General features: G+C 39.0%; 1 protein-coding gene across 1 annotated transcript in view; it reads left to right on the forward strand.

Moving 5' to 3' along the window:
• DCBLD2 (discoidin, CUB and LCCL domain containing 2) overlaps window positions 1-10,090 on the forward strand; it is a 28,368-nt gene extending 18,278 nt beyond the window's left edge. The window contains exons 8-15 of the mRNA XM_009993386.1: window positions 666-881; window positions 2,434-2,558; window positions 4,572-4,719; window positions 5,103-5,273; window positions 6,211-6,304; window positions 6,680-6,729; window positions 8,295-8,432; window positions 9,465-10,090. Coding sequence (XP_009991688.1) covers window positions 666-881; window positions 2,434-2,558; window positions 4,572-4,719; window positions 5,103-5,273; window positions 6,211-6,304; window positions 6,680-6,729; window positions 8,295-8,432; window positions 9,465-9,928 — 1,406 coding nt within the window. The 3' untranslated portion in view covers window positions 9,929-10,090. The remainder of the gene's footprint in view (window positions 1-665; window positions 882-2,433; window positions 2,559-4,571; window positions 4,720-5,102; window positions 5,274-6,210; window positions 6,305-6,679; window positions 6,730-8,294; window positions 8,433-9,464) is intronic.
• Window positions 10,091-10,365: the final 275 nt, after the last annotated feature.

Below are 10,365 nucleotides of genomic sequence, written 5' to 3' on the forward strand. Positions count from 1 at the left end.
CTGCTGATATGTCTGGGGAATACACGTGGGATGGAGAAAACTGTTGGCACTACGGAACAAGATTTTAGCAAAGAGCAAATGGATATCAACTAACCACAAGGAAATTTATCCAAGAATTTAGGAGATGTTTTTTTGCCATCAGCAGAACGTGACATGGAAAGAAACTTTTAGTAGGAATGGTAACAAAAAATACAATTATTTCAAGAATGTTTGAGCTCACGGCCAAGATTATTACATGACTTCCTACATTCTCTGGCGTATTGCTGGAATTAACATTAACTGAGGTGGGTTTAAAGAAAAGGTATAGACAGAAAAAAATTGAATTATCAAGTAGTTTGTTTCTCAGTTCTGCATCAGCTGTACCTACTATTAAACCATGACAGCTGCCCCAAAGCTTGTCTTCTAGTGCACTGTGTGGGTGGTGATTGGGGCAATACCCACATTACTCTTGAGCAGGCAAAAGTTATGTAATACTCAAGACTGCAAGCTGGGTTCCAGCATCACTTTTAGAAAGGAGAAGACAGGGTGTTTTGTTAGTAGTGTTGTTACAGAAAAAATGTAGGTGGCAGTTTAATATTTGCATGTAAAGTCCTAAAGTCCAAGCAGGTAAAATAATTGTGGTAATTGAATTTTCATTTTGAATCCTCACCTTTTCTGTTGCTCAGGTTGCTATGGGACACTGGGGATGGAATCTGGGGTAATCCCTGATTCCCAGATCACAGCATCATCCATTCTTGAATGGCCTGGCCAAACAGGACAAGTGAACATTTGGAAACCTGAAAATGCCAGATTAAAAAGGGTTGGTCCTCCTTGGGCTGCTTTTATCAGTGATGAACGTCAGTGGTTGCAGATTGACTTGAATAAAGAAAAGAGAATAACAGGTAGGTGAATTTTGCATGGCTTTTAAGCAGCATTCAAAAAGTTTGGTTACTGACATCCTTTATTCCAGTGCTTAGTCTTAAATAAAGTCCAAGTGACATACATTACCAGTACAGCAAAGTTGGTTCCATGGACTAGCTTGTACACTGAGGAGCCTGGAGTTAGAGTTGAACAGGTAGAGTTTCATGGGCGAAAATGCCTTCCACCAGAACTTACTGAAGTGTTTCCTGTGGTTTATTGGATCCTTGATTTTTCCCTTTTCCTGCCAATTGTCTCTTTGGAGAGAGACACTGGTACCTCTGATGCACGTGTACTGACTCATCTCTCTAGGTTTTCCCTACTGCCCATCATGGCTGTGGTCAATCCAACAGTGGAGACAGGAATAGTTGTAGTGTGGTGTGAGACCAGTAGCAGGCAGAGTAAGCTAGGTGCAACCTCCCCTTCACCTCCTTGCCTGAATTGGATCTTGGACTGAAAGCTGGGTGTGGTGGGCCCTGCAGCAGAATGTTGCGCTTTGCCTCAGCAAACCGTGCACATCAGTGCAGCCAGAGTCTGGGTTAGGCTCTGTGCCTTCTCAGAGATGGTGAGGGAGCATCCATCATGATTTTTAGTAGCTCTGTTTATTTGGAAAAACAGCTGGTGGTGCTGTTTCCCAGTTCCCTCTGGATGCTTTGCTTCATGTTTTGGGAGTTGAGCGAGTGAGCTTGTGGTTACCTGTTCCTGTGACTCATGTTGACTAGTGAAACACCTGAGTCATTTGCATTTTGGCGTTAACCTCAGGGGGTAACCTCAGCCTTAAGTAGTGGCAGTGCAGCTTTTGTATCTTCTGTGCTGTCATTAGTGTTTTCTGTTTTGATTTCAGTTGTTCAGAGGTGATTTGATCTTGTTAATGGGCGTGTTTGCAGTCTGACAAAAAATAAAGTGACTTTAGGTGGAGTGCTTCATAGAGTCCTGAGCTTTAAGAACCATCCTTCTTTAATCAGTTTGGGTTTGTGTCTTTCTCAGATGCATGAGTTGGTCTCTGTAAACCGAGCTGCACACCCTGCGATTCAGCAGCCTGGCTTCCTGTCATTGAGCAACTCGGGTTTACCAGCAGCCTTTGTTATTACCTCCCTGGGAACTACTTGGATTTTACATTACTCCTCTCATTGCTGTGCTAATAACCATTTACACAACAGCTTTCCTAGTGAGTCGTGCTAGGAAGCTATAGTTCTTTCAGTGGTTCTTTTGGGTTGGCAGTACAAAAGTAGGGAAGAGTGGTGCTGTCTCGCAGGTGGAGACAGGAGTAGGCCATGAACAGGCTATGTCCATCAAGAAATGAGGGGAAAGTGGTTAGCAACTTTATATGGTGAGAATTAACATACGAAAGTAACTAAAATTATCATTTAGTTTCAATCACTGTAAAAGTTTCAGACCCTGGCACCTTGGATAAACTTTCTGAAATGTAACTGCACCAGTGAAGATTCCAGCTACCTAACTCTGGATTGAAAAGTTGATTCATTTTTACAAACTCATAGCAGTTTTTTGTCTTAATTGTCACCTTAATTTTGACAGGTATTATAACAACTGGATCAACCTTAGCAGAGTACTACTATTATGTCTCAGCTTACAGAATTTTATACAGTGATGATGCACAGAAATGGACAGTATACAGAGAACCTGGCATGGATAAAGATAAGGTAAAAATACCACACACTTTCTAGGTATGTTCTATTGAGATTTCACAATTGTAAATATAACTAATTTTGGTACGGTGAGGAAACATTAAAAAACTTTTCAATGTAATTTTGAATCATAAACATCTATGCAGAATAAAATATATAAATATATAAGGATTTGAACAGTTCTGAAATTCAGATATTATTACCATTTGGGGGTGTGAATATTCTATACAAGAAATTTCTGTTGCCAGGGTTAGGCTGTTTGGTACTGCATCTTTTTAAGAACAATCAGATTTCTTTCAGGATATGTTGGATGCATGTTTCAGAATTAAGGCTTATTTTCCTATCCTCTTGTGGTTACAGAATAAATGCTAGCAGTTGTTTAATTTTCCATCTTCTATAACATTGCTGACCATCTTTTTGACAAAATACTGACTTCTTACTTGTATCATAGAACAGCCCTTGCAAAGAGGAGTTTTATTAAAAAATGTAATGGTATGTTCAGATTGCAGTGCTTTGCCACACAGAAAAGTTACCTAATGTTAGTGGTGAAATAATAGTATTTTTCCTGTGTTTACAGTTTTGCAGTATTTAATAAAGAGTGAAATGAGCAGGTTAATGTCCTGCTTAGTCTTCCCAGTGGTTCAGATCAGATTTTCTTAAACATATGAGAGAATTCTTGGTAGCCTGCTGGAACTAGACTTCCTTCTTTTTCTTGAAATTCTTGAATGTAATTTAGCCTACTTCCATAGGCCTGTGGTATTACATACATGTAATAGTAACTAATAACCCAGTAACTTTTTAGAAATGGGTCTTAAGAATGGTAACTTGTTGCAAGCCAATGCTGACACAGAGGCTTCCGGCTCTCGGGATGCTTCCATGACTTCCCCCCCAAATTTGGAGGGGTTTTAAAATGAAACTGAGAGCACACACATTCCTCACAGAGGAATGGTTGCTCTCTCACCTGCTAAACCCATGGCCTTTTATATCCCAGTGACCCCCTGTCCAGTCAGTGTTACTTTCCCAGTGCATGAACATACTCATGTCCAGAGCCAATTGGCATCCATGAGTCCCAAGTTAGGGCGGTAACTATCAGGGGCAACGCATAACTTGTTGCCTGTCCTTCCTGCCTTGTACCACACCTGTTCTGCTCTAATTTGTCCTTGAGCAGCAGGCCTGGTTTTGGTCTGTTAGCTGGATATAATCAGCATAAGGCCTGTGCTTGCTTAAAAGGCATTTTGTTTAGACTTAGGTGGGGAAGAAGAAGAAGAACTTTTTCCCCCATAACTCTTCAGTTGTACTTGTTTTTGTTCTGTTTACAGTGAGTTAAGAATGTTTCAAGGTAGGATGAATATAATTACAGTAGGAAACTTTCCTCAAAGGAGAAGACTTTACTGTCGGTGCTGGTCTGTTTCCTTGCACCTATATGTGAACTAACAGACTATTTGTATGCAGTATTCAAAGAAAAACAAAACAAAACCAAAAAACTGGCATCTTTTTCTGGTTTTTGAGTGCCCTCTTGTGTTGAGAAAACACAGTCTCAGCTAGCAACCTGCATAGATTGAAGCTTCATGTTAGTTTTATTACTGTGTTAGAAAATCTTTGCAGCTGTTGCTATTCACAGGACTGGCTTCATTGTTGCTTTCACACTGGCACCACTGCTTGCTGCATGTATTTGCAGAGTCAGTGTGAAATACCAAAAAGGACCAAATTAGAATTGTTCAGTGCTATAAACATGTGAGATGTTTTTAACAGCAGGCACAGTCTGAGGATCATCAGAAGAATATTGCATGGTACCGTTATTCTGAAGTGCATAGCTGTGTGTATACATGTACACATACACACATCTTTAATTATATACTTAATAGAGCCGAGTGACTGGAGGTGTACACACAGCAGCACCCTTCTGGAGTGAGTTTTCAGGATTCTGCACTGCTTACTTTTCCTAAATGAAGCATTACAATTGGTTGTAGTTACTTAATTCCATTTGTATAATATAATGTTTGTCTTTTTTTTTTTTTTCCTTTCTAGGTATTTCAAGGGAACACTGAGTTGCACCAGGAAGTTCGCAATAATTTCATTCCACCTATTATTGCACGGTTTTTTAGGATTAATCCCTTAAAATGGCACCAGAAAATTGCAATGAAAGTAGAATTGCTAGGATGTCAGTTTAGTATAGGTAAGGCAACTGAAAACCTTTCAACTGTGCAAGTCAATCAGTGAAATAATTTGGCAAAGATTACCTTGCTTTCTTCTCAATGAGAAAAAAGTACTTCTTAGCAGCACAACCCTTTTGTAACTGTTACTTCTGAACTTCTTCCATAATTATTACACTTAGCCTGGAAAATACCTAGTTTAGGCATAAACAAGGTAATTTAGAAAATAAGTGTTTCAAAAGACACCAGTCACTTGCTTTTTATGTTTCTGATTAATGGGGTTTTCCTCGTTATATAACATGAACAAAAGCATTAGAGCAAGTGTTCCAGATGTTTTCTCCTGAAAAGGAAACATGGAAAACTTCCAGTTGAAAAAACTTTTCTTATAAATTATTTTCTTCTAAAGGCCGCGCTCCTAAGATCACCATGCCACCACCACCTCAGAACAAGAATGACGACAAGAATGATGACTTCAGCGATGACTTCATTCATTCAGTGAAGACTTTGCTGCAGACAGATAAAACAACTTTCACACCTGAAATAAAAAACACCACAATGACTCCAAGTGTAACCAAAGGTATTCACAGTTAACCAGCAGATATGTTTGGAAACTCCTTACAGAGCTTTGATCTATATTAAGTGTGCTTTCTGAATTTAAATTTTCTCAACAGTTAATATATTACAGCAAATTATCAATATTTTCATTTAATATTTACCAGTTATTAAATATACATATGATAAAAATGTTTAGTTGCATACTGCATGTAGGGGAAAAAAAAAACCTACTAAGCCATATTTATATTAAGTTCTGTCTTTCAAAACTTGTTTGAACTGAGTTCAGCTTTTAATTACTGAACAGATTTTGTCAGAAGGAGACATTGCAAACTGGACTTCCCTTCAAAATGGATCAGATACAACTGCTTTGTTACTTAATTCAATAATTTCTTGGGAAAAACACTTTTGATGTAGCAGTCATTTTGGCATGAAATTCGAAAATCATCATCTGGTTCATCATTATGTTTGTCAAAGATAATTGTCAGAAAAGGGAGCAAGATCACTGCAGACAAAGGCACTGGTGAAGTGTCCTTTGGATGGCAGAGGCCAGGATGGTCTCATGGCACAGGCAGACTAAGCAGAGGCTGATTGTTGTTAACTGTTAAGGTCCTGTGGTATTTACTTCAAAATCAAGTGGTTGCATATTTCTGGGCTCTTTGATTTTTCTTGTTAGTTATAATTACATTGTTCTTACAGGAAAATCTTACTTATATTAAAACAAGTCTGTTGATTTTGATGGAAAACCTTGCAAAAATACCAGTTTTGCATACATATAGAAGAGTTAGGTGTTAATTGACATTGATACTGTGGGAGCATCCAGCAGGCTAGCTTAGCTGGGGAACCTGGTGTGATAAATGCTATTCATAGAACCTCTGTGCTTTACACAACTAATTTGCAAATTAAAAACTGATATATGAGAAGCTCTTCTGTCTGACACCACTTAATTTAATGGCTTTCAGATGTGGCATTGGCAGCAGTTCTGGTTCCAGTGCTGGTGATGGTCTTCACTACTCTGATTCTTATCTTAGTTTGTGCGTGGCATTGGAGAAACCGGTAAATGACTAGATTAATGAATGTGTTTTAAATGAATGTTAGCCTGGTGTGTGGGAATGAAATGCTGCATGTATCACTGTGGGAGTGGCATGGTCCACACTTAGGAAAAGATTATTTGTGTTCTCTGTGAGAAAACATTCACTTGAATAGCAAAGACAGTGAAAACAGCTCTTTGTAACTGTTTTCATTACAACTGCTTTTACTGAAAACTGTTTTTTCCAGTAGCAGCAGACTGGTGATCACAAGCCAGGTTACTGGTGCTTATACTTGAACTTTGAGGACCAGTTACAGCTAACGTGATAGTTGCTGAGCTTAAGTGAATGCATCTTCTGATACACAGACTAGCTAAATACTCCCCTTTTCTTTTCTTCACAGTAAGAAAAAAACTGAGGGCACTTACGATCTACCTTACTGGGATCGTGCAGGTAACAAAATGGTTTTATGAAATCCTTCACTTAGCATTTTTTGTATGATATATATTTCAGATTGCAGTAACAGACCATTTCCACTAGCAGAAGCTTCTCTAATGCCAACTGATGTGGGCATAGTGAACACTGAATTTATTTTCTGGACAGACTTAACTGCTTTTTTTTTTTTCCTCTGAATTTTTTCGTAGAAAATGCCTTGCCTTCTGCTAGAGCTTGCAGCTTCAGTTTTTTTTTTTTGTAAATGAAGTATAGGACCTCCTAATTGTACAACATGAGGGGACGAATAATTTATGAGGAATGTCTTTATACATTTGATAATGATATATTTTGTACTTTTTTTGTCCTGAGAAAAATCTTTCATCTTAAGTGTGTAAGGTCTGTGAAGTTTTATCTTTCTTCAATGCCCTAGTAAGCACAGTGGATTAGTCACAACCCCTTTTATGCATATTTTCCATCCTGCGCTCCTGTGGCCCATAAACTTGGGCTCAGACAATTCTGCCAAGCAGCACCTGGCAAGCATCCTGAAAATGTTTATGCTGCAGCATGAAGGACTGCAGCAGCAGCTGGGTTGGTACTGCCTGTATGACTGTGTTTCACTTCTCTGTCCTCATGTTGAAAGTTTCCACATCTCTGTGTTTGTTCACTGGCAGTTTTAAGTAGGCCTTGTCCTTTAGACGAGAAGCCTTTTAATGACCTTGTTTTTATTTCTGACATGACTATTTCCGTAGTTCACACCATTATTGTCCTAAAATATTAGACTCAAAATATCGTGTATTTAAATTGAAATGTTGGATGTGCCAGATTTTTTTCCTGTTTAAATTTAAGTCTTCAGGCTGTAGGTCTGTTTTAAAAGGAAATTTTGCAAAAGACAACATCAAAATAATGTCGCTTCACTTCTCTGTGGAACCTCTCTGTCTGCCCCTTCCCACAGGCAATCTTAGATTTTGTTCAACAGTGTTCTGTGGTTTCAGATCTCCTATTTCTCAGGCTTTACCTACAGGATGGTCTCTTGCAGCTGGAATGAAATATGTGAATGGACAGCAAAGCTACAATGGCTACTAAGGGGTGGGATGGGGAGGAAGACTAACAAAACCAACCCACTCCCTACCTTCTCTCAAGAAAATGTACATGACCACTGAGATTGTCTAAAATGTTATGTAAATACTTGATTTACAAATTGGAATAAGGGCTGACTTTTTAGTATTTTCTATGTTGTATTTTGTGAATTTATTAATGTGATGGGTAGAGCCAGCACTGCTGCAGTCCCATGAATCTATCCCTGAATGTGCATAAGCTAAGGTTACAAGATACTTCTTAACATTTTCTGGCAGGTGTTTGCCAGGAAGCACTTTCATTGGGTGACAGTGATGTTGTCACCTCTGAATTCAGCCTGCCAGAAAATGTTAAAAAGTATCTTGTAACCCTTAGGGTCATGCAAATACTGATGATTGTTTACCTGCTGCAACAAAATACAAGCTGTGGTGTTAAAACATATTACATATGCAGTCTTTGGAGTGTTGTGTTTTTGTTGTTTGTTGTTTTTTTTTTAAATCCATGTGAAGGATGGTGGAAAGGAATGAAACAGTTTCTCCCAACCAAGTCAGCAGAACATGAAGAAACTCCCGTACGGTACAGCAGCAGTGAAATTAGTCACCTGAGACCAAGAGAAGTTCCAACAATGCTGCAAACAGAGTCTGCAGGTACACTTTACTGTTTTTGTGGGCCATGTTGATTACAGTTAATTATTTCCTGTTTGTTTTGGTGAAGAGAGTAGAAATGAATTGTTCTGCTGTTAAGTGCATTTCTTAAAATGCAGGCTTTTTCAAGACTGTTCTTGGAGTACCATAAAAGGATGCATTATTTGACTTGATGTGCTGTGGAGAGACAGTTTCCCAAGTTAATACAGTAATTAGATGTTTCTTGTACTTGTTAAATCCCACAAAGGATTGAAGCATTTTTCTGGTTGTTTTCAAATGCTGGAAATAATTTCACTCCATTATCTTTATGCACAAATGAAATGTAGCACTTGGTTCCCTACCCTGACAATGAATTAAATCATTCTTTTGATCTAGAAAAGGAGTTACTGATGACAGCACATTTCCTTTCCTTGGTGAGCCAGTCATTATAGGAAGATGACTGACTGTGCCGTTGGTATCATGCTTACATGCTAATGGCAGGAATATGCAGATGTGCAGCAATTACGGCCTCACAGCACATGGAATTACCTTTCTGGTTTTGGCTGCTTGTCTGTTTACCCAGCTAACCACGTTTCTCACCTCCAGCTTTTGTAATGCAGATTATCTGTTGAACTAAAACATGTGAGCTGACCACATGCAGTCTTCCCGCCTCAGAGGACACACCCTCTGCCCCAAGGACCACTTTTTACTCAAAGCCAGGCAGGATCATTTAATTAAATTCTAATTTTTCAGGGATGAACGTTTAAAAAAACTTTGACATAGATTTACAGCATGGGAAATTGCAGCTCACAAGGGAAGAAGTATAAACCTGAGAAATTAGTCTGTTGTGGCCATCCCAATGGATTTAGCCTAGTGAGTGGAAATTACTTTTTTTCCAAAGCAATTGGCACTGGCAGACAGAGACATGCCACCAGTGTCACAGAAATTACTATCCTAGATTAAGCCAGTTGTCTGTTTCATTTAATGTGGTGCCAGTTGTCAAAAGAATTTCCATTAAGTGTGTTTTCTTTTGTTTTGTTGCGGCCTGCGACACAGAGTATGCTCAGCCTCTCGTAGGTGGAATTGTCGGCACACTTCATCAGAGATCAACCTTTAAACCAGAGGAAGGAAAAGAAGCAAGTTATGCCGATTTGGACCCTTACAATTCACCCATACAAGAAGTGTACCATGCTTATGCTGAACCACTACCTATAACTGGACCAGAATATGCAACTCCAATCATCATGGACATGTCCAGCCATCCTAGCACACCTCTTGGCGTTCCTTCCATTTCCACCTTCAAAGCTGCAGGGAATCAAGCCCCACCACTGGTGGGAACTTACAATAAACTCTTATCTAGGACAGACAGCACATCATCAGCACAGGCACTGTACGATACACCAAAGGGGCAGCCGGGGCCAGGTGCTGCTGATGAAATGGTGTACCAGGTACCACAGAGTGTGGCCCATTCCACTGGGAGTAAGGATGAACCAAGCCAGCTCCCAAGTAAGGTAGAATGATGGCTTGTTTTTAAAAAGCCAGTTCCATAAAACTGATGGCTTCATTTTTAATTGCATTGTTTTGGTATTGTTAGTCTTAAATAATACAATGTTGAACCAAAAGATGTGGTATTGGAGGTCTGGGAAGCCAGTAATTCTGGTTTCCTTAATCAGTATATGTAATTACAGCTTGTCTCCTGCAAAACCATGGACTTTTTTATTACTACTGTGCAATTGTCTGTCAGACATTAGAGAAGAACTCTTCAAAATTAGCTTCAGTAACTCATAGATGTGAAGATAAATAGGGAGAAACAGTTTGAAGTACAAAAGACAATAATTTCTTGCTAATGGTACTATTTTGGGGGGATGGGCAGAAATCCACCCCAAAACCCAAAGCTCCTAACTTTCTAAGGTCTATATGTAAGCATTATAGCAATTAAAATTAATTTTACCTTATA

Source organism: Chaetura pelagica, unplaced genomic scaffold, assembly GCF_000747805.2.
Source record: "Chaetura pelagica isolate M959 unplaced genomic scaffold, ChaPel_1.0 scaffold101, whole genome shotgun sequence".
NCBI classification, from domain to species: Eukaryota; Metazoa; Chordata; class Aves; order Apodiformes; family Apodidae; genus Chaetura; species Chaetura pelagica.